Below are 24,992 nucleotides of genomic sequence, written 5' to 3'. Positions count from 1 at the left end.
GGGCGTCAGGGATATGGTGAGGGCGACAGGGAGAGGGTGAGGGCGACAGGGAAAGGGTGAGGGCGACAGGGAAAGGGTGAGGGCGACAGGGAAAGGGTGAGGGCGACAGGGACAGGGTGAGGGCGACAGGGAAAGGGTGAAGGCGACAGGGAAAGGGTGAGGGCGACAGGGAAAGGGTGAGGGCGACAGGGAAAGGGTGAAGGCGACATGGAAAGGGTGAGGGTGACAGGGAAAGTGTGAGGGCAACAGGGAAAGGGGGAGGGCGACGGGGAAAGGGTGAGAGCGACAGGGAAAGGGTGAGGGTGACAGGGAAACAGTGAGGGCGACAGGGTGAGGACGACAGGGAAAGGGTGAGGGCGTCAGGGATAGGGTGAGGGCGACAGGGAGAGGGTTAGGGCGACTGGGAAAGGGTGAGGGCGACACGGAAAGGGTGAGGGTGACAGGGTGAGGGCGACAGGGAAAGGGTGAGGGCGACAGGGAAAAGGTGAGGGCGACAGGGAAAGGGTGAGGGTGACAGGGAAAGGGTGAGGGTGACAGGGAAACAGTGAGGGTGACAGGGAAAGGGTGAGGGCGACAGGGTGAGGGCTACAGGGTGAGGGCAACAGGGTGAGGGTGACAGGGTGAGGATGACAGGGAAAGGGTGAAGGCAACAGGGTTGGGTGAGGGCGACAGGGATAGGGTGAGGGCGCCAGGGATATGGTGAGGGCGACAGGGAGAGGGTGAGGGCGACAGGGAAAGGGTGAGGGCGACAGGGAAAGGGTGAGGGCGACCGGGTGAGGGTGACAGGGAATGGGTGAGGGCGACAGGGAAAGGGTGAGGGCGACAGGGAAAGGATGAGGGTGACACAGGGAGAGGGTGACACAGGGAGAGGGTGACACAGGGAGAGGGTGACACAGGGAGAGGGTGGCACAGGGAGAGCATGACACAGGGAGAGGGTGAAGGTGACACAGGGAGAGGGTGGCAGGGAGAGAGTGACAGGGAGAGGGCGAGAGGGTGACACACTCACAGACACACACACTCACAGACACACACACACACTCACAGACACTCACAGACACTCACAGACACACACTCTTTCACAGACACACACACACTCACAGACACACAGACACACACACACACACACACACACACACACACACACACACACACACACACACACACACACACACACACACACACACACACACACACACACACACACACACACAGTCAGTCACACACACAGTCACTGTCTCACACTGTAGCACACACACACTCACCCTCTGTCACTCACACATACACACTCACACTTACCCGCAAGGCAGGGGGTCACACATGGCAGTAGTGGGGCCTCCGCATGGCAGTGGGTCCTCCACACGGCAGGAGGGTGTCTCTGTAAGGCAGGGGGGGTCGCACATGGCAGCGGGGCCTCCGCACGGCAGCAGGGCCCTCCGCACAGCAGGAGGGACTTTGCAAGGCAGGGAGGGCCGCCCCCCTCCAGAGGCAGACACCGCCGCAGCACCCCCTACCCCCCAAAGCGGAAGCAGATGCCACCGCAGCCGCAGCACACACCCCCCAAGCGGCCGCCGCTGCCGCTGCTGCAGCACACCCCCTCCCCTTCCCCCCTCAAGCGGACGCTGCACCCCTTTCAGAGGCGGACACCGCCGCTGCCTACCTCCTGCCCCGGGCAGCAAGCGGGGACCCCCCTCAGCCTACCTCCTGCCCCGGGCAGTAAGCGGGGACCCCCCCTGCCTACCTCCCACCCCAGGCAGCAAGCGGGGATCTTGGGCAGGAGGGGGAGGAGATCGGGGGCAGGGGGGGAGCAGATCGGGGAAAGGGGCTAACCCAGAGCTGCCTGCCGGCCCTCTTCCCCGCGTCAACCCAATCAGGGAGGGGGATTATTTATTTATTTATTTTTAAAAAAAAATTGGCACGAGCAGGTGAATTCATAGAGCCGCAGCACGGCTCGCCACTGGCCTAAATCCACTCGCCACGGGCATGTGGTTATGCCTATTTGTCGAACACTGCTTATGACCATGTGGGATACTCAAAGCAAATCAACCAAACTCCCCCTTATGAACTAATGGCTGGTCGAGTCATGCAATTGCACCATCCAATGTATTCCTAGCTATTCAGGGCTATCCATACAGGACAAATATATATTTAAATAACAAATGAAACAATTTGTTATAGTCTTCCTAGTTTCTACTACCTACACACATTTTTTCACATTGACATTGCTTCATGTGAAGTAACATAATAGTAATCTGTGTTTCCCCTTTTTTTTTTTTTTTAAATCAGATCATAAACAGGTGTGTTACTTTATCAAGCGCTGTCTATTCATTTATCGTTATATACAGTGTTCGACAAACCTATACATTTGCTCGCCCCGGGCGAGTGGATTTAACCCCCGGGCGAGTAAATATTGGCCCAAGCAGCACACGTTTGGTACTAGGTGGCGAGTAGATTTTTTGGTGATTTGTCAACCACTGGTTATATATATATATACACATTTATACAGTATGTACATGTATTATATATATATATATATACATACATACATACATACATACATACATACATCTGGAAATAATTGGACACTGATACAAGTTTTGTTATTTTGGCTGTGTACCAAAATAAATTCAAGTTACAGTTAAATAATGAATATGGGCTTAAAGTGCAGTCAATCAGCTTTAATTTGAGGGTATTAACATCCAAATTGGAGAAAGGGCCTTGGAATTACATCTCTTTAATATGTAGCCCCCTCTTTTTCAAGGGACCAAAAGTAATTGGACAATTGACTCAAAAGCTGTTTCATGGACAGGTGTGGGCTATTCCTTTTTTTTATTTCATCATCAATTAAGCAGGTAAAAGGTCTGGAGTTGATTCCAGGAGTGGCATTCGCATTTGGAAGCTGTTGCTGTGAACCAACAATATGTGGTCAAAGGAGCTCTCAATGCAAGTGAAACAGGGCATCCTTAGGCTGCAAAAAAAAGAAAATCCATCAGAGAGATAGAAGGAACATTAGGAGTCGCCAAATCAACAGTTTGGTATATTCTGAGAAAAAAAGAACACACTGGTGAGCTCTGCAACACAAAAAGGCCTGGACGTCCATGGAAGACAACAGGATCTTAAGATCCTTTCCATGGTAAAGAAAAACCCCTTCACTACATCTAGCCAAGTGAATAACACTCTCCAGGAGGTAGGCATATCATTATCCAAGTCTACCATAAAGAGAAGACTTCACGTGAGCAAATACAGAGAGCTCACCACAAGGTGCAAACCATTCATAAGCCTCAAGAATAGAAAGGCCAGGTTAGACTTTGCCAAACAATATCTAAAAAAGCAAGCCCATTTCTGGAACAGGATTCTTTGGATAGATGAAACTAAGATCAACCTGTACCAGAATGATGGCAGAAAAAAAAGTATGGAGAAGGCTTGGAACGGCTCATGATCCGAAGCATGCCACATCATCTGTAAAACACGGTGGAGGCAGTGTGATGGCATGGGCATCTGGGTCACTAGGTGTTTATTGATGATGTGCCAGAAGACAGAAGCAGCCAGATGAATTCTGAAGTGTATAGGGATATATTGTCTGCTCAGATTCAGTCAAATTCAGCGAAGTTGATTGGACGGCGCTTCACTTTACAGATGGACAATGACCCAAAACATACTGCGAAAGCAACCCAGGAGTTTTTTAGGCAAAGAAGTGGAATATTCTGCAATGGCCAAGTAAATCACCTGATCTCAACCCGATCGAGCATGCACTTCACTTGCTGAAGACAAAACTTAAGGCAGAAAGACCCACGGACAAACAACAACTGAAGACAGCTGCAATAAAGGCCTGGCAAAGCATCACAATGGAGGAAACCCAGCGTTTGGTGATTTCCATGCGTTCCAGACTTCAAGCAGTCATTGTCTGCAAAGGATTCTCGACAAGTTATTAAAAATTATCATTTTATTTATGATTGTGTTAATTTGTCCAATTATTTTTGATTCCCTGAAATAAGAGGACTGTGTATGAAAATGGTTGTAATTCCTAAATGTTTCATACGATATTTTTGTTCAACCCCTTGAATTAAAGCTGAAAGTCTGTACTTCTATTGCATCTTGGTTGTTTCATTTCAAATCGTGTCAGTGTCCAATTTTTCCGGACCTAACTGTATATATATATATATATATATATATATATATATATATATATATATATATATAAAAGAGAAGAAAAAAGCGCCCGATCTTCGTGTGATAACGTATAATTTTTTTTATAAAACATGTGTGAAGACAATTCAAAACTTACAAGAGTACGATATAAAACAGCATTGTATAAGTTTATACTCATATACAGGAGTAGTCTCGAGGTGCCGCCGCGTCTCCGCTCTTCCGCTGGGAATGGATGTCGTCACTCCTCATCAGTGGTGTAACTGGTTTCAAATTCCTCCATCAACCACAGTCCTGTGGCGTAGGTTCCCTCTAATGAAAGAGTCCCAGTGTTCCGGAGCATAGTTTGGCCTGCTTAAACCTTTTGGCTGCTAATAAAAGTCAAATGAGCACTAAATCATGTGCAATAATACCATCCCTACGCATTTCCTCAGACTTTCTCTGACTTCTTCAGGGGTAAATGAATATGTTGGATCGGAACAGGGTTTAAATATATCTCCTGACCAATCAAATAGAGACAGCATGTAGATCCTCCCACAATCCCATGTAGAGGTTAGCATAGCTGGGGGCGAATCTTGTCCCCATGGCCGTTCCACAGATTTGTAAAAAATATTGATCCTCAAACAAAAAATAATTGTGTTCTAAAATAAAATTTATGGCTTGTAAAATGAAAACCTTCTGAGTGTTCCCTAAATTTGGATCTCTATCCAAAAAGTATCCAACTGCATTTAAACCCTTTTTATGATTTATGCACGTGTATAAAGAGGCCAATATATATATATATATATATATATATATATATATATATATATATATATATATATATATATATATATATATATATATATATATATATATATATATATATATATATATATATACTGTAGTGCTGACGGTTATTCTAACACAAACCAGTGGCAATCGCCAAAAAGACCCAGGTACTTGCTGGGTCTAGTTTAAGGCAAGTTTAAGGCATTTCTGCATTGACTAATGGCCCATCAGATTAACAGCGGGGGTCCCTGGCAGTCCCTGGCAGTCTTTTTTTTATTTTATTATTTTTTATTTATATAAGAGTTAATTTTGTTGATGACGTAAGTTTACTTTTTTTCAGTTTGAATGGGACTGCCAGGGACCCTGCTGTGTTAATCCGATTGGTCATTAGTCAATGCAGAAATGCCTTAAACTTGCCTTAAACTAGCCAGGTTACACCCAGCATGTACAAGTGCAAAACGTGGTATATCAGTGGTGGCGCTCTAATATAAATTCTAAACACGTGTTAATCTAATATTAATATATAAATCATAAATTGAATAAATTAAGGTGATACAAACAAATCCTTTGAATGCTGCTGTGACCCAGTGCAGGACTGCTCTCTCAATCCCAGGTGAGTATGGCGACGTGGTGATCAAAGGGAAGCGCAAACATGTGGAGATAAAAAATGAAACTGATGGTGCAGTATTGTGACAGATAAGTGCTCTTCTTTAGGTCTAATAGTAATATACTCACAAGTGTGAGGATGATGCTGTGTACATAAAGGTATCTTTAGATATATCTCTGCAGTAGGGATGGACTGACTTGAGCCTTGATGTGGGAATGTGCTCCTTAAATGGTTAAACACAGAAGAGCCAACATAGTGCGATCTGGATAAAAACTGTATTGAAGTGGTAAAAATATTACAATACACTCACATGATGTATGCTATTTAAAAGCATTTAGATACGCAATGGATCTCGCCTCCGGTGTCTTAGGGCTGTTTTTCCTTCCCTTCTTCTCAGTGTGCATCTCACGACTGCGTTCCAGCAGGGCGGATGTGACGTCAGCGAGACTTGGGGAGTTCCGGTTGACGAGCTGGCTGTGAATCACCTTCACTCTACGCGTTTCACCCCTTAGGGTTTCTTCAGGAGTGTTGGTGATAGTGTTCTAGCTAGATTATATACTCTAGCATGTCTACTGATAGGTTAGTTTCCTAATTAGTGTCTTAAAGAGATATCGATTTATTTAGGACTAAAGTGCAAACTGTGCTGTTGGTAAATCTCGAGTATCAGATATTCTAGATATTCTAATTGGTACTTGTTTGACATATTAAACATAATATTCTAAATATATGTATATACATTATAGCAGAATAGATTATGTATATTTTTGTGTGCAGTTATGTTATCTCCATATCAAGACATATATGGAGTCCAAAAATTATTTAAAGACTTATATTTGTTTAAAAAGTATTTGAAAATAGAACTTAGCGTCGCAATAAAATTTATTTTTATCATATATAGAATGTATTATAAAAATGGGTTATAAAAATGAATTATAAAAATGAATTATAAACAATAAAACTATTCTACATAACTTTCTCAACCTATATAGAATTACAGCATATTTATAAGGTCCCTTTGAGAAAGTCGCCCAGTGGTGACGAAATGCATCAGGGACTCTGATAGCGCGATTACGTCATTACGACGCTGCGCACGCGCACGAGGCCACATCCAGCGTGGGATTCATACGGCGGCCATTCGAAGTGGAGAGGCGATTGTCTGGACTCCGGTGGACTATTTTAGTTGGCAAACAACACCCCTGGCATCCGGTGAGCTGCGATCTCTTCACGCAGCCCTGAGGGAGCCCACAAGTGAGGACGTTTGCAGCACAGATACCGGATGGTGGTGATATTATCAAAAATTGCCTAATTATCATTTTAATCTTGTGAGTGTGTTTCTTTCCCCCCCCCCCCCCTTCCCTTTTTAATATTAAATACACAGTTTTATGCTATGGGGCGTGCGCTCTCTCTCTTTTTTTGTTTATATATATATATATATATATATATATATATATATATATATATATATATATGTATATATATAATATAAAGAAAAACAAGAATTGTAGCGCCAAAGTATTAATAATAATAACCTTAATAGTGACTAAAGTATTAAAGTAATAAAGTGAACTAAACTGTGTAATATATGCGAAGTATAACTATTTCTAAAGAACACATTAAATATTAACAAAAATAAATAACACAATAAACTTCACCAGAGGGCGACGAAACGCGGCAGGGTTTCCAATTGCGCAATTACGTCATTGCGACGCTGCGCACGTGCACGAGGCAGAATTGAAGCGCGAGATCTATACTGAGGCCATTCAAGTGGGAGAAGCGATCTACGGGACCACGCGGACTGATTCTTAGTCGGCGAAATACACCTCTGGCCTCCTGTGAACAGCATCATCTCCACGCAGCCCTGAGGGATCTAATACTTGCGGACATTTGCAGTGCAGAGACCGGATGGTGGTGATTTATTCACAATTGTTTTATTTGAATTTTACTCTTGTGAGTGTATTTCTCCCCCCCCCCTCCTCCCTTCCCTTCCCTTTTAACATTGAATCAACTATATTACGCTATGGGGCGTGCGCTCTCTCTTCTTTCTCTTTTATATATATATTTATATATATATTTATATCAACTACTTGTTGATCCAATAAAAATGTATCAAAGGTATCATAGCACCTACTCATTCTCCCTCCTTTGCTACTACATGGAAGAAAGGACCAACATGTCTACCCCCTCCTTTGCTCAATCGTTATACAACCACTACAGACAGTGAAGTGCTAGTATTTTAAAATGTTATATCATAAAGTAATATTATTGACTTGCTTAGAAATGCTGATCTAAAGCCATGCCAATTAATAGTGAACATGCTCATCCTGTGATATCTTCTGTTTATTATTAATGTAACACCTCTAAGGACACACAAAAGTACATTGATGGACATGCCCCCTGGCCAATGGCAGTAAGGCACGAAAAGGACTGAGACAATAGGACATTGAGTGTATGACATCATGAGATAGGAGTTGTAAGAGATACTGGATAGGCACGTGATCCAGAGAGAGACCTACAGAGAGCAAGAGAGCAGGAGGACCTGCCCTGAGGACCCTGGTGAGAAATACAGCACTGTAGAAGAGCCTTCCCAGCATGACAGTGCAGCATGTACCAGAACATTGTCTGTGTAAAGGGGACCCATGTAAGTGAGGAGACCATGTGGAATCACATCCAAGGATCACCTTTACTACCTTGCAGTATCCTTTTCAGCATACATATGTAACGGGTTTTCCCCCCCACCCAATCGCATATATAGTGTGGGTGTGGAGAACATACAATGTTACCAGGTGTGGTGCTTTACCTGCTTGGCTCACAGGAAGGCTGAGCTTCCGCCACGGGGAACCTGGGGCAATTATAGTATGAGTAACCTTGTACTCAGTGCAGCGCCTCCACCTGCGATGGTTCCTAGCAGAGCAGGAATTGTTCCTCGCAGGACACATACAAATACTCGCACACCTTAAGTATGATAACCAATAACGTTTACTTAGGAAACATAACACACCATAACATGCACAGAATGACGGGTGTCCCTCTCTAGAGGAGACACTAACTAATGCGCCTCACAGGACGCATCCCCAACACCAGGTGATCCCACCCAATGTCCATAGGATCCCCACCCAATGTCCCGCACTCTGGTAGAGAGATAGGATATGGGTGACTGCGCAGTCACTATTAAAGATAATGGCCAGTTGGTGCACTTGTAGCTTTAAAGTACCTGACTGAGCACTCCAGTGCTCGGATCCGCAACACTTCGCAAAGGATCTGTCGCTCGGCAATTCTGTCTGATCCCAAGCTGGAGATAGTCTCTGTGGGCCCCGACTGAGCCCGAACCTCTTCAAGGGAACCGCAGCGTCCGCTGTGTCCCTATCTAACTAGAGCGCTACTGTGATAGGATCCCTAACCTAGGGCCTGTCCCTGTAGCACCACAAACTGGGGAATGAGGACCTATATGGGACCTAAGGGGTTAATAGCCTGCTCCGCTCCCCCTAACTCTTCCCAGTCCTGACTCTAATGGATAACTCCCAGCCCCTGCAGCAACGCGCTGCAACCTACTGGTTGCGTACAGCCACTTGCTGCACAAACCCTGTGCCTGCTTGCCAGACCTCACAGCACTGACAGCCGTGACCCTGACAAGACAGCACACACAAACGCACTAAGGGCAGCGTCCCTATCTTGGGCCGTCCCTTAGCAATTACCCACTAACCTGGTGGGGAGTTGGGGCCTACCTGGGATGTGGGGGACCTTATGCGGTGCAGGAGCTTCACTCGCTCCCTGCACCCTTCCTTCCCCTTCAGGTCCCCAGCTAACGTAAGTGACAGGGTCCCTGACCTGAGGGCTGTCCCTGGCAACACTCACTCTACTGGCCGACTCAGAGCAATTTTGGGCCTTGGGGGCTGCTGGCCTAGTGCAGGGAGTCACTGATTCCTGCACCCTACCTCCTTTCCTTGGCTGCTCCTGGGTCTGACTGACCTGCGTGCTCCAAGCCCACGAAATGTATCTATCTCTGGCTGTCTGGGAATTCTTGGCCCTATTGGCCACTATCAGGCACCTGGTAGGCTGGGCCCTAAGCCTCATGGGAGTTGTAGTCCCGTGGAGGCTGTAAACACATTGGGGCTGCGTGCGCGCCTTCCATGCGCATGCGCGAGTCCCTAATGCCCGCTGCAACCTCTCCTGGGCTGTCCCTATCTGTCTCGCTAGTCCTGCGCATGCGCGACTCCGTTGGACCGCCGGGGGCTTACTGCGCATGCGCGAACTGGCGCAACATGGCGGCGCCCTCTCTGCCCTGCTCCGGGAGTGCCGGGACCTCGGCAACGTGATCGCGGCCCTAACAACGGGCCGCTCGTGTCCCCGGCAACCCCCGAGCAGGAGCCTGACCGCCCTCACCCCTGCGATACGCTGGCGGGGCCGCCATTGGACTCAGCGGCACCCGCGATCGCCAGCTAGGTGAAGGGAGAGCTGACAGGCAGGGGGAAATGGCTACATCCTCCCCCTGGTTAAAAATCCAACGTCCCCGCTTGGGGAACGACATCACACGGCATAATGGTTATATAATCAAAATGCAGGGCATAGAAAATACAACTCATCACAGGGCAATTATATGACTGGGTACAATGAAATTCACACATGATAACCGAGGCCAGCTGAGACCATTGGTGGGGTGCCCCTAACTGATCAGGTGGGGGTACCTCACTTTTGCATCCGTGAGCCTCCCCTTGGTGAATCTCCTGTTGAGCACGCTCTGGGGTAACAGTCACCGGTTCTGTACTACTTCCTCCCCCTGGTGGAAGGAATAGCACAATGCCTCTTACCCAAGCCTTTACCCGGCCATCCGCGGCATGAATGCGGTAGGCCAGTGCGGTCCACTACATGGTGAATGGAGCGCTCGTTTTTGGGCTTAAAGAAGGCAACTTTCCCTGAATCTCTCTCCACACAGTCTCTGTCCCAACACACTTGCGAGGCTTCTACTGGGAAGCGAGCAGTGGACAATGTCTCCTTCCTCAAAGTCTCTGTTTCACCTGGCAGGGGTAAAGGGTAGATACCTTACCACTGCGGTGATTCACGGTGGCCAACAGGTCCTCGGGGACGCTGTCAGTTCCCACCTTGGCTGTCTCAGGACCTGTCCCCGGCACTTCTGGGGCAGTCCACTTACTTGCTGGAACCTCGGGAGCGTGGGATCCCAGTCCTGGGAGCACTTGTGTCGGAGCGCACGGGCTCACACTCAGATCATAAGCCGGTGGGGGGTAAGGAGGGTCCTCACCACTCCGCTGACTTGAGATGGGTTCCTCTTCATCTGGAACATGGTCAGGTAGGTACAGTTCCACTCGCACCACTGGACAGCTACCTTCTAAGGAGGACACCTCCGCCAGGACGCGATGTCGAGTGGAGCCAGTCGCCCTGGTGGCCAGACTTAAGGAGCTATCGTGCTCCGCGGTCACCTGGAGGCTCACACCCAACACCCCTGTGGCAGTCAACTCACCTTTGTCTTCGTTAGGTACTGGTCCCCAGCCTAGGACCGATGGTACCATTAGAGTAGGACGGACTGGCCGTTGTAGGGCATACGGCCCATATCAGGATTCACTGCCACTGAGGTAGTTGGCTCGTTGGCTTCAATAGAGTGGTCAGCCAGAAGGCGCATCACCACGCGTGGTTGGTCGCTGGAATCGCCAAAAGAAGATGGGGGTATAGACACCTTACCCTGTGATTCCGGAATCTGCGAGTCTGGGCTCTCTGGTTCCTGCTCTATCACTAGGAAGTCCCCTTTGAGAGGGTCTGGAACTGTTTCTGCAACAGGGTTTTGGACACACGGGTCCCCTAGTCCGGCACATGCGTGACTCCGTCGGACCTCCGGGGGCTTACTGCGCATGAGAAAACTGGCGCAACATGGCGGCACCCTCACAGCCCTGCTCTGGGAGCGCTGGGACCTCGGCAACGCGATCGCGGCCCTAACAACGGGCTGCTCGCGTCCCCGGCAACCGCCGAGCAGGAGCCTGACCGCCCTCACCCCTGCGATACGCGGGCGGGGCCGCCATTGGACTTGGCGGCACCCGCGATCGCAGCTAGGTGAGGGGGGAGCTGACAGGCAGGGGGGACCTGGCTACACATATATAACACTTTGCAAAGTAGCAGGCCTTCACCGATGAACACAATATATTCTACACAAGCTCCAACGCTGTGCTGAAACCAACAGTGGCCCATTAATTAGTTTCTGGGCCACCGGAACTAAGTAAGAGACTGTGGGACAATTGAGCAGTGGTGTATCTCATTATTCTCTCATTAAGTTTTAATAAGTGTTGCCCAGGGTCCTCCGATTCTGAGGGCCCCTGAATGTAATTATTGTGTTCTGCATATATAAAGTATGGTTGTTAAAACATGTCACTCTGCGTTGTCTGACCCCAGACCGGTTTCTTGCTTGTATTCTCGCTCATACACAGGGAAGGCGGACTCAAGCCCCAACCCTAGTATTTATATACTGTACTAACACATCTAGGGAAATAAAGGGGGTTATATTAAGATGTGATGTAACAAAATTACTGGAAACAGAGGTTTTTTCTTGCTGGAGACAGGCTTGATTTATACTGTAAATCAGCCGTGCACAAACTGGGTGGCGCAATATTTTTTTGGGGGGCGCGGGCGTTTGCAGAGGTCCCACGATTTCTCCCCAGGCTTTTAAATTAAAGGCCGGGGGACCGCGCGAGGCCTCTGCAACCTCTACTTACCGGGATTCTGCTGGCTTCTGCACGCGTGACCATGGGCCATGGACCATGACCATTTCACGCCACGGGGTCATGTGACGGCACGGTTGCTATGGTAACATGACATCAAATTATGCCGCGGGTCAAGTGACGTCACACGACCCCGCGGCGTCATTTGACACCGCGCTAGGTAAGGAGGGGGGCGGCCAACAGGGAAGGTAAGGCAGGGGGGGACGCCACAAAAAAAGTTTGCACGTCCCTGCTGTAGATAAATGTCTTACATTTCATGTTTTTACAGTCTCTGCAGAATAGTTAACAACATTCAGTGATTAGCCCAAACAGTTCAGTACATTATAATAATGGGGCTTGTGACTTTTTTTTATTTGTCTTATTGCTGTCGGTTTCAAAGATGCACATTACATATCTTCGGCCTTTCAAATGGCCTCTGACTTTGATGTATTTATTAAAATGTAACTAATACAGGAGGGAGTGGCTAAATGTTTTACTATTTCTAGTTCAACTGTGACCAGAGCACAAATAATGTAACATAAATAGAGTACAAAGAAAGGACTGCATCAGGCTGTGAACATAGTGGGTTCTTCCCCAACAAAATGAGCCAATATTAATGAGCAGTGCTACCAACTCTAAAAAAAAATCCTTTCCCAGTCATACTGTATTCAAGAAGAAGACACAAATCCAGAGCCCTAAGGGTTGCTCTCCAAAGTACATGTAGCGGTCATGTAAAATGCCTACAGTCATCTCTCCTGTTGGCAGTAAGGCCTGGTAAGTGTGGGCATGCCAGCAGTAATTATGGAGGTTTACCCTCACACCCTGGTGGGGTGCCCTGTGTATGGCTGGGACTGGTCACATGCTCTGACTCCATGGTTAGTGATGTCAGAGGTGTGTCAGCCTCAGAAAGTACATAAGGCACAGCACTGTGCTCAAAAGTTGGTTGCTGTAGAGTTGCTGTATAGTTGCTGTACAGTTCTTAGTTCTAGTTCAAGCCCAGCAGGAGTTGCTGGAGAGTCTTGGTATGAGACCTGAGTTCTGCTGAGAGGAAGAGTTGCGGTAACTCCAGAGGAGGCTGTGTCCAGGGACCTGGCACAGGATAGTGATCCCTGCGGGGATAGGGAATCCCTATTAAAGCAAAGAATCACCTTTGAAGGGAAGCAGCGTGGAGAATCATGAGAGGCTAAGTCTCAACTGCGAGGGGCAGCTAGCCCACATCATTCAATAAAGATGTGTTCATTCAGAAATCCTCTCGTGTACTTCTGTGGAATGAGTGTACAGAGAGGAGCACCACGGAGGAGTTCCTCAACAGGATCATCCCCATGCGGACGCAGGGACCCTGTTGAGGTGGAGGCGCTGCACTGGAACTAGGTGAGACTCAACACACTACCTCAGCTGCCTGTCTAGACGGGTTCTCCCCACACACCATCATGCGGGAGACTCAGGAGTCCTGTAGCCAGCAGGTGCACCGTCAGGCATATTCACACTGTAATGGGGTCCGGTTAGACCACAGGGGCCAATGTGAGATTGGGTGGGTCAGGCCGGGTCAGAAATACCGTTACATTTGGAGGCGAGCTGCTGAGATCAGATCTGTCAACAGGACAGGCTCTAGCTAGGCACACTGGGAAACAGGGAGAGTGTCTGCTGCCACTTTGTGCTGCGTAGGGACGGACCTAGGGGTGGTCAGGGGGCTGACGGGGTATTGTCAGTTCGCAGGGACAACCTAGGGGCCTGAAGGGAGTGAGGGGTTTGGAGCCGGGCTATAGCTGACCGAGTCACCTTGAGGCAGTGCTAGTTGGTAGGATGCCAGAAGGGATAGCCTGTTAACTTGGTCAGGAGTCCTGGAGAGGGTCTGCGCTAGGCTGACCAAGACAGGTAGACGCCCCAAGTACTGCATGGCAGAAGCCAGAGTACCTAGCCCATTCCAGACACTCACCGTAGGGAGCACAGACTGGGAGGAAGGAGTCACAGCACACAGTGAGAGAGTGAGCCTAGCCTGAGGTAGTGCACATTGAGTCAAGCCTAGTTCTGGTACACATGTGGTGGTGCATCTGAACATCTTTATTGTACTGATGTGGAGGCTGCCCCGCAGTGCGGAGCCCCATGTACGACAACTGCTACGAGAGGATGGAGGATCCGCGTGGTGCGGAGAACATGAAATGGCGGACAGAGGCTGATGGGGAGGGCACCCGTGGCGTGCAACCCACTGAAGAGCAGACTGTCGCTGATTTATCATTAACGAATCTGCTCTGGAGCGGAGCGAAGGCCGTGGCTGCCCCATTTTTATCCTGTCTGGGACAGCGAGGGGCCACCCTTGAAGAGTGTGAGGAAATTGTAATAATTGGGGGAGAACCCCACGAGGAGAGCAAACACATGGACTTTTTGGGCGCAAAAATCAACCAAAATGGCGGTTCCCGCTTGCTAGGGAAACCGCATGGGACAGTTACAGAAAATGTGGCTGGTGCAGGACTTGCAAAAAGCTGGCCGGGAATGGCGCGAACAGCAGAGCCCCGCCCTGAAGGGGGGCATGGCGCGAAAGCTATGGCTGCGCCGGGATGGACAGTGACTAATTCAGCCCCTGTGCTGAGTCAACCGCTGAGTTTATGGGACCCTCCCCTGATTTCTACCAGGGGGAGTGACTTTCAATTATGGCCTGTGGGGATGCACCCACTGGGCCCAGGGACTGACATACAGACGGCGCCACTACAAAAAGTAGTTCCGGCCGTGGAGGTGATTTGCAAGAAAGAAGGGTACCTTGCGCAAAAAGCTGCTGCAAGGAGAAGGCGGGAACTAGCCGCGGGAAAAGACTCCAGCTCTGAGGAGGAAACTGGCGCGAAAACGCAGACCGCGCCCACCAGGACTGAGAAAGGCGCGGCCTTAATTAAGGGGCATGATATTCCCCTGTGGGACCCGCCCATTATTGCAACCCCTGGGGGCGGGTTCCAGCTCTGTCAGAGAAGGGAGGAGCCGAAGCAGGGAGTGGCGGATCCAGCAACTTCCATCAGTCAGTTGCGAGGAACCACTGAGAAGGAGAGACCTGTACAGGAAGTGGCTCCTGTACAAAGAATGGCCTGCTCCTCCACTGTGGGCACGATGGTCTCCACCCAGCCCTACTCAGTACCCGGCGGGCTACTGGTGGTACGGGTGGCTGGCACCGAGACGGTGGTCGGGCTCTGCCTACAATGCGGGCTGCCCGGAGGCACGGTCAATACAGCGGCATGTTGCCCTCATTGCGGGACTTTGTACCTGTGGCCTATGCCCACATTCATTCCTATACAGCCTGCTGACCCCCCGGTGGACGTGACAAGGCGCTCCGTCGAGTCCCCAGGCGCGCTATGGATCAACCGCGCGAGTCCCGGAGACAAGGGACTGGAGCCGGTCAAGTCGGCTGGGTCAGTAGCGATCGAGGCGGCTGAACCAACCCCGCGTTCGGGGAAAAGAGACTGTCACCCCGCCCGGGGACCCCTAAGTCCGGGCGAGGGGATTACTCAGATGAGGACCTCCGTGAGCTGGCGGTAGTAAAAGCGGAGCTGAAAAGGCAGACCGGGAGAACGACACCCCGTGGGGTGAGTGGCAGGACGTCCCCCGCAGATCGGCGATCCGACCGACGGAGTCCCGCCATCCCAGGACCTGGCGGAGACGGGAGAGAGACGCCTACACCCCTGCGGACGGGTAAGCCAAAAATCCCTATCTCTTACCTGGTCACAACAGACGGCGAAGCGCTGGAAGGGCCGCGCCAGGCCCCGAGCGCACGTGGAATGGCGGCATCACTTCCGGCGGCGACGGCGGAGCAACTGGAAGTCGTCGTGGAAGAAGAGATCCCGCATGGGGGTCCCACGCAAGATGGCGATGCTTCCGGTTCCGGGGAGGACTTCACTTCCGGTGGCGACGGCGGAACCCATGAAGAAAAAGCAGCGACGCTTCGGCGATCGGGGGAAGGTCCCCGATCACTTACAAGGCCCAGAAATTGGAGAGACGATCTCAGGACTGAGGAGGGTGAGACATCATCCTTGGACCAGTCTACGGACAGCCAGGAGCGGGTCGTAACCCCGTGGGGTCCCGTTCCGTGCCCCTATGCCCAACCCCCCGCCATGTTAATACCCCTACCCCCATCACACGGTCACCGGGTTCACCGCCTAGCCTGGAGTACGTGGACAATTCACCGGGGGGCGAGGGAAGACGGACTGGGGAAAGGCAGCGCAGTGGCGCTACGGAGGGCGATTCACGGGGAGGGGGAGAATTGAGGGTGGCAGATACAGCACCCCAACCGGCAGTAAAGGCTCTGGGGTCCTCGAGGTGGTTCCCATCACGATCCACGAGGTCGTCAGGGGTATTTTCATTTGACGACGACAGGGAGCCAGGGCCTAACCCATTTAAGGAGACCCGGTGGTGGGCCCCGCTATTTGAAGGATACTCCGCGTGGATGGACCGTACTCGGTTCCTCATCCGGCGTGAGGATGTGGTAGATTTCTGGTGGAAAGAGGGAGAGTTCACACCCGAGCAGAGGGACAAGGAATTACAGAAGAGGTGGTTCCAGCTGGAGCGTAGAGACATAGCGCCCATGGGTCCCGACACACTGTCAGATCCAGTCGATCCTGATGAGCCCCTATCATGGGTGTTACCTGGGAGGGCAGGTAATGCTGACCTGACCAGGGTCAGTAGGGCGGAGAGGGCTATAATAGTCCGGTATAAAAAGTCCCACGGGTTGGAGTATCCCTATGTTCCGGAGCCCCTGATGGATGAAATTGAGGACAATAGGGAAAGGTGGCTCCAAGAGACTATAGAGTTGTACTTAGTCAATAGGGGGAGCGCCATTGTAGGTAAGAAGGCGGAGGAAAGGATAGACACCCTGATGCGAGTGTGGAGCATAGGGAGAAATGTCAACAAACATAGGGTGACCTATAGGCCAGAGAGAGGATCGCCTAGGCATTACTATGTCACTGTCCTGGATATGGGTAACAGGGAGGTGAGAAAACCTGACCCAGATCACTATTTTTAGGGGGTACTAACACATTACGCGGGTTCGTGGCTGCTGGTCGGGGCGGGCTTGGCGGAATGTACTGTATTCATTGTTATGGTATTCTGAAAATTTGTATGTGAATGTTAACATAATTATGTCCTATGTTACAGTGCTTCCTGGAAGAAGGTGTACAAATTTAGGTCCCAGCGAGGACGATGGGATTCACCAGGGGGAGAATGTAGCGGTCATGTAAAATGCCTACAGTCATCTCTCCTGTTGGCAGTAAGGCCTGGTAAGTGTGGGCATGCCAGCAGTAATTATGGAGGTTTACCCTCACACCCTGGTGGGGTGCCCTGTGTATGGCTGGGACTGGTCACATGCTCTGACTCCATGGTTAGTGATGTCAGAGGTGTGTCAGCCTCAGAAAGTACATAAGGCACAGCACTGTGCTCAAAAGTTGGTTTCTGTAGAGTTGCTGTATAGTTGCTGTACAGTTCTTAGTTCTAGTTCAAGCCCAGCAGGAGTTGCTGGAGAGTCTTGGTATGAGACCTGAGTTCTGCTGAGAGGAAGAGTTGCGGTAACTCCAGAGGAGGCTGTGTCCAGGGACCTGGCACAGGATAGTGATCCCTGCGGGGATAGGGAATCCCTATTAAAGCAAAGAATCACCTTTGAAGGGAAGCAGCGTGGAGAATCATGAGAGGCTAAGTCTCAACTGCGAGGGGCAGCTAGCCCACATCATTCAATAAAGATGTGTTCATTCAGAAATCCTCTCGTGTACTTCTGTGGAATGAGTGTACAGAGAGGAGCACCACGGAGGAGTTCCTCAACAGGATCATCCCCATGCGGACGCAGGGACCCTGTTGAGGTGGAGGCGCTGCACTGGAACTAGGTGAGACTCAACACACTACCTCAGCTGCCTGTCTAGACGGGTTCTCCCCACACACCATCATGCGGGAGACTCAGGAGTCCTGTAGCCAGCAGGTGCACCGTCAGGCATATTCACACTGTAATGGGGTCCGGTTAGACCACAGGGGCCAATGTGAGATTGGGTGGGTCAGGCCGGGTCAGAAATACCGTTACATACAATATAAACATGAAATAATCTTTATTTGCCTACTAACACACAGACGATCACCACAGTAATCAAATCAATACTACAATTCATCTAATACTCTGGAGTTGCCAACACATTGAAAAAAACAATGAACAAATATGCAACTGGTTTGGTTGGGAAAAATTGGTTAGTTCTGTGTAGAAGCTTCACCTTTATACAATATTAAATATTTAGTATAAGAATAAAAAGCCCAACATTATGAAGAACATATAGTCTAATGCAGGGGTGCGCAACGTTTCTGAGCTGCGCTCCCCTGCCTGGAAGCCCAAGCGCCCGCGCCTCCACCCCCCCCCCCTTCCTATGACCCAGCATCAAATCACGCAGTGGGTCATGTGACGTCACGAAGAGCCGGCTGAGAGCAGGTAAGAGAAGTTACAGAGGCCTCACGCCTCACCCGGAATTAAATTGAAATGCCTTGGGGATGAGCACAGGGCCTCTGCAACCGCCGTGCCCCCCCCCCCCCGCAGAAGATCTTGCGCCCCATGGGGTGCGCACCCCTGGTCTAATGCTTGGTGCTCGAGGCTCAGGGAGATTAAGGTAACTAGTCAAGATCAAGTTTCTGAGGCTGGAATAGAGTTTATGGATTGAAACCCAACATTTTAATGAGTATGCCATACCTTCACTCATATGGATACCTTAAACAGGCTAAAAGAGAAAACTGAAAAGTTTATTAAACATTTCCCCATAATCAATATAAGAAGATTTTTGTGAACACACACATAAAAGCTAAATATTTGCTGATGGAGCGGCTCAGTCACTTTATCTCCTTGGCCTCCAGGCACCAGAAAACATAGATTGTAAGACCATCTGGTCAAGGACTGTGTCTGTAGAAATCCTACAGTGTTACGTACCACGCACTATATTTTAATTGTGAAGTGATATGAGTCCCATTGGGAGAAAAGCGCTTATGAAATAAAGTTATTATTTATTATTACTTTAAATATTTTTTTAAATGCCTGTAAGTGTTCACTTATTCTAACTAATCAATTACGAGACGATAAACCACTGGGTTTCCCCAAGACATAAATATTGGCATACCGGTTTCCAGAGCTACATACAAGTTACATAAAAGGTACATAGTTACATAGTAGATGAGGTGAAAAAATACATATGTCCATCAAGTTCAACCTATGTTAAATGTAGACAATTAAATTTAGTAACTGATTAATACAGTAGATCTAGTCATAGATTTGATTTAATAAAGCAGAGAGCAAACTACTGTACAGTGGAGACAAATCAATAATGACAATTTTGAAGTTAAAATGACTGCTGACAGTAATCTTCATCTTATGACTTTTAGCACTGAAATAATTATGTTTACAATATTTAATCATGTTAAATTTCATTTGAAATTTAGATAGGTCTATAGGAGTAAAGATAGGTTTAACGGGATATATCAATTTCCATAGTGTCTTCTATTTTTGTTTACCTTTTTGGTTCAAACCAGTCTACCAGATCTGAAGTGGTGTAACCCTTTGCTAGCTAAATAACTATAAAATCCTGAACATCAAGTATTTAAGTTCTTTCCATTGATGCAGACACAAGCAAAGTATAAACCAAACAAACATAGATTTTTCTTTGCATTGATACTTTAACTCCTAAAACTGTATAGGGTCTATTAAGGAAAGAACAAAAAAGCACAAAAAAAAATAATTGCTCATCATGTTCAATAAGAATTATCTGTGCAAAAATATAATGACTAAAAGCCTAATTTGCATGCATTTGTCTTGATAAAAGTGGTCTTTTTGACACCATTTTTCTTTGTCCTGTTTCTCACTGAAAGTAATATACTGTAGTAAGCGTGCATCTGTTATTACTCAAAGAGAGACTGCTATTACATGTGGAATTTTCCCCCTTAATGATAGTAGCTTGATAAAGCTCTTTCACCCTTTAATTAACCTACAGTACAGTATTCTACTTGTAGCAGGACATATCTATACAGATTTTCATAGCCGACTTATCAATCTCACTAGCCTGCGCTAGGTAAAACAGATGTTGCAAATTGTACAGTACCTGCCATTTTGTATCTCTCACTTTAATAAATAATTAATTTTGCGAGCTTTGCTTATTGGCAAATTCAATGTGCACATTGCACTTCATTTCAAAGACCAAACACAATCACTACCTAAATAACACTTTTTGCATAGTGTGTACTTGTGACTACTCTGTAATGCAGGGATCCCCAACTCTAGTCCCCAAGGACCGCTAACAGTTCAGGATTTAAGGATATCTTCTCATTAGCACATTGTGACTGAACCACCTAAGCTCTAGCAGGGGTATCCGTAAAACCTACACTGTTAGTGGTCCTTGAGGACTGGAGTTGGGGATCCCTGCTTTAATGAATACCGTGAGATGACTTTCTATGCGATATTGCCATTTGCTGCTCATAAACCTTAATGAATGTAAGATCTTTATGTGTATATCCAGACTTACAAAACACAGAGAAATGCTTTTCGCTCTCCAAAAATACCACAATTAACATAAAATCCCATGGTGCATAGGGAATATAGGATATAGGAGCACAAAAATCTAGTCTGGATAATAATCCAAGCCATCTTGGATTATTATCCAGACTGGATGTATATCCAGACTTAATAACAAATGATATTAAAATATGTTTACCTCAATCTCTTGGAAGGAACTGTTGATCATTGCGATAAGCATGTTCAATAGGACAATGACCATGGTAACATTGTACACCCCATACAGGACATAACCAATGTTCTCAATAAACTTGTGTCCATAATTGATGACAACTGATTTCACTTCAGAAAGTCCAAATATAGCCCAGAACAAGGTCTTAAAACTTTCTTCAACTCTGAAAATAAACACCAAAAGGTCTAGATCAAAAGGTCAACGTATATGGAAATAAATATACAAGCCTAAATTCAACTTATTTCTGCACATGATCTCAATTTATAATGCTGAAATAAGAATATTATAATGAACATTTACTGCCTCATCTGCATATGTTTTACTTTAAACAATGCACTGGATTTTATTAGCATTTACATGTATTAGTTTGAACCAGCAATCCAGCTCATTTTGTATTTGATGTGTTTATGCAGAATTTGAACTAGGATGTTCATCCGAGCTAAACTGAGCTGTTGTTAGCATCATGGTCTCCCTTGTTCCCCAGATACTTACCATTTAAGGTTCAGATCCACAAAAGGGTGCTAAGTTTCGGCATGACTTTACTCCCATTCATTTCAATGGGCGTAAAGGAGTGCTAAAGCATGAACCCTTTTGTGGATCTGGACTTTAGTTACCGGTCTGCTTCCTGGATTTTCAAAAGATGGCTCCGGCAGCCTTCCAATAGGAAGCCGCAAAGTAATCCGCTACGGTTTCCTATTGGCCAGCGGGACCTGTGGGATTTGGCAGCCATTTTGATATCCTGAATCTGAGCTGAAACACCGACAACTAAAAAACTTAATTATCTCTGGAACTGGATTTCTTGACATTTGTCAAAAAAAGAAAAAGAAAAATCAATGTGAAAGAAATCGAGACGATTGCTGCTTTAAAGCACTAACTCCCCCAGTTTCTTTTTGTTTTTGCGGGTCAAGAACAAATTGTAGAGCAAAATAATCGCATTGTTACCAGCATCAGCCTCACCACCTCTTTCTCACAGATATTTATTGTATGTTATTGTTTCTGTCACTTTAGGTAAACGACAATGACAATGGGCCGCATGCTAGTATTGGGAGAAGATATTGTTTGTTTGTTTTTAAGCTATTTATATTTTTTTAATCAGGTCTTGAAAAAAAATAACACTTTTATTAGCAGCCTTACTCGTAGCACATCCATATTGTTCTTGTTCCTTTTCTTCGAACTTTCAGCATGAGATATTAAATTCATTATTTATAGGGTTGACGTTTATGGAGATTTTAACATTGGGATCCAACAGACATACTGTAGTATAATGGGGGTAATTTATTACAGTCTCATAGCACCAGACTTATAGAAAGTAAACATTTCTTGAAATTGGATTCCTTTTCCTGTGCAGTTTTTGGTATTGATTTTGCTTCATTTTTGGAGCCGGACGGCTTTGATAAACAGACCAAAACATTTGATAATACTGTAAGTCTGAGAGATTTTTTACTATTTTATTATAGCTGTTATTGACCATTTGAATTGCTGCTAATGGTGATTGCATCTTGTGATATTTCCTATATCTTAATATTGAATTTTTTTTAAACAACACCGAATATAAAAAACCTTTAAAAGTTCATTAGTCACTTACAACTATTTGCATACAAAAATACCCAGTATATTGTCATCACATAATGGAAAAATGTTCTAAACTATAAGCTTAGCAGTATATTATGAGTTTATGCACATAGAAAGATAATTGGTTAACTTTCTGGGCAAACTACTAAGGATTAATGTGCAAAATCGCCTCCTGGATAACTGAGTATTAAAGAAAAACAAAAGAAAACCTGTTAATATTTAAGTATTCAGAAATGTTTTTGCACAGCGAGAATATTTCTTGTCCCAAAATCTAATTAGGCTTTATATGAAATAGGCGAAACAGATTTTCAGGAAACATCCTAATTTACTATTATATGGTCATTAAATCAAATAAATATGAGATAATTACAAAATACAACTGATAAATATGTTATATATAATTGTATTATCACTCAAGGAACTTTAGGGGGATGCAACGTAACCGTCACTCATATTGCTGTAATTTCTCATGCTTAGAGATATGCTGAAACAAGAATATTTACATTTTTGTGGACTTTTCAGTTTGTAGTAAGGCACGGTTAGGATTATAGGAAAAACATATGTGTTAACTCAGGATAGGTAGTAGGGAGAATATAGAAAGATAAAATCAGAACCGAGCAACTCTGACCTAATAGTTGGCAGGTCCCATATCACTACCATTTTATGCCACAATAAAGACATAGAAAAAAGTTCTATTTAATCAGAAAGTATTGTGAATAAGGAACCATAAGAACGAGCTCTTTGGTCTCAGATCATCATTTGCCATAGAAAAACACAAGGTATTAAGAAGGATGGAGGTCCTTAAACGTGTAGTGCCACATAGTGTGAAATTCATGTTATGAAATAATGATAATTATTTCCTAGTTTTCATTTTAAAGGTGCAGTCTATCACCTGACTCCTTTGTTTTGTTCCATAGATTGGGGGCGTCTCTGGAGTTGACCCCCTGGTTCCTGAGATAAATACTAGAAATTGTTGAGCCAGTACTTAAGTATATTTATATCTCCATCAAACGGGCCAATAAGTAGCACCCATTTTGCTTACCCTTGATGTGACTGTACCAATGCAACATTTAGAGGTATGTATATCGTTAACCAGAGGGTACCAGGTAGAGATGGACAAATCCACCCAAATCCATTTCCCGGATCTTCTCACATTTCCCTCCCCCTCCCGCCCCCCAAATAAAACGCCATTGGATGCAACCACTGGATGGATTTGTAGAATCGAATCTGCGGATTCAGCAATCCAATGGTGGTTCTTAAGAATCCACCAACAGATTGCTGGATTCGTGGATTGAATTCTACAAATCCATCAACAGGTTGCGGAATCCGCAGAGCGTATTGCTAATAATAATTTAAAAATCTGCAGAACGCGAATCGCCCTTTTTGAGATTGATGCGCTGAAATCTGAAGACGAAAGGAACCGGCTGATCCGCTACGGATCCAAATCCATGGGGAAAAAAAACACGCCCATATCTAGTCCATGGATGAAGTTTACTGCGGTTTAGAACCAGAGACCCCCTGCTTCACATCCATATACAAATACATGTGAATATCCATGAAAGTCATTTGGCGTTCATGGTTTTCATAGTTGTTTTTAAGAAAAATGTAGGCAATGAGTTTTGATTTATATTCCAATCCAAAAAATTTCCCCAGCTCCTACATAAACAAAAAGAAAGTGTGGCGCTTAACACTAATGCAGTGAGTAATTAAAATGAATCTAATAAAGTGATTAAAGGTGCATTAATTATAAAACACAAACATAACATACGTGTCTAAAATATAACAAACATGATAAAATGAGACAAATCACTGGAAATTGTGTGAGTATAAGTACCCCAGTGTCAGTACTAGGTAGGTTCAGAAAAAAATATGGTAAATATACTCCTCCACAGAACCCTGGAACCGGAAAAATCAGGGGAGCGGGGGACGTATCACCAACAGTTTGGGACATGCCCATTATTTTCCTGCCATTCGTGATTATAACTATGAGAGGTTATTGATTGACTGAAGGCTTACTGTGGTCTGCAATTCTGCTCTATTGTTTTTTTCTTCTTTTTCTCTTTCTCTGTTGGTGATACGTCCCCCGCTCCACCTGATTTTTTTGGATCGCAGCTCCTACTGTACATGCCTGATTCAATCACTGCATCAACCCAATATTTCCTCCCTATCACTTAAAGCACACCACCTTTAATCCAAGTTCTAATCCTTGCACAATCTGCACTGCAGGGTGCATGTTCTTCTGCAACAGCAACATGTGATCCAGTGAACTGGCGAAAAGGGGAGAAACATAAATGGGCAGAGGAGAGATGTCAGTCAGCCATTTTTGATTTTTGACAATGAAAATGTTACATCTTTAAACGGGAACAGAGAAAATGCTCCACGTGCAATGTTTGCAGGGTTTGTACATTGATTGTTCATTGTTGTTTCTATGTGGGGAACCCATATTTTATCTATTAAGAGGAACGGACTGCA

The 24,992-nt window shown here is 46.5% G+C and overlaps 1 protein-coding gene across 1 annotated transcript in view; it reads right to left on the bottom strand.

Annotated features, from left to right (window-relative positions):
• Positions 1–24,992, bottom strand: part of TRPC6 (transient receptor potential cation channel subfamily C member 6) — a 245,011-nt gene that overhangs the window by 43,285 nt on the left and 176,734 nt on the right. The window contains exon 8 of the mRNA XM_075592440.1: positions 20,916–21,111. Coding sequence (XP_075448555.1) covers positions 20,916–21,111 — 196 coding nt within the window. The remainder of the gene's footprint in view (positions 1–20,915; positions 21,112–24,992) is intronic.

This window comes from Ascaphus truei, chromosome 3, assembly GCF_040206685.1.
Source record: "Ascaphus truei isolate aAscTru1 chromosome 3, aAscTru1.hap1, whole genome shotgun sequence".
Lineage (NCBI taxonomy): Eukaryota > Metazoa > Chordata > Amphibia > Anura > Ascaphidae > Ascaphus > Ascaphus truei.
Note: the sequence above shows the minus strand (reverse complement) of the source record. Positions and strands in the feature narration are given on the sequence as shown.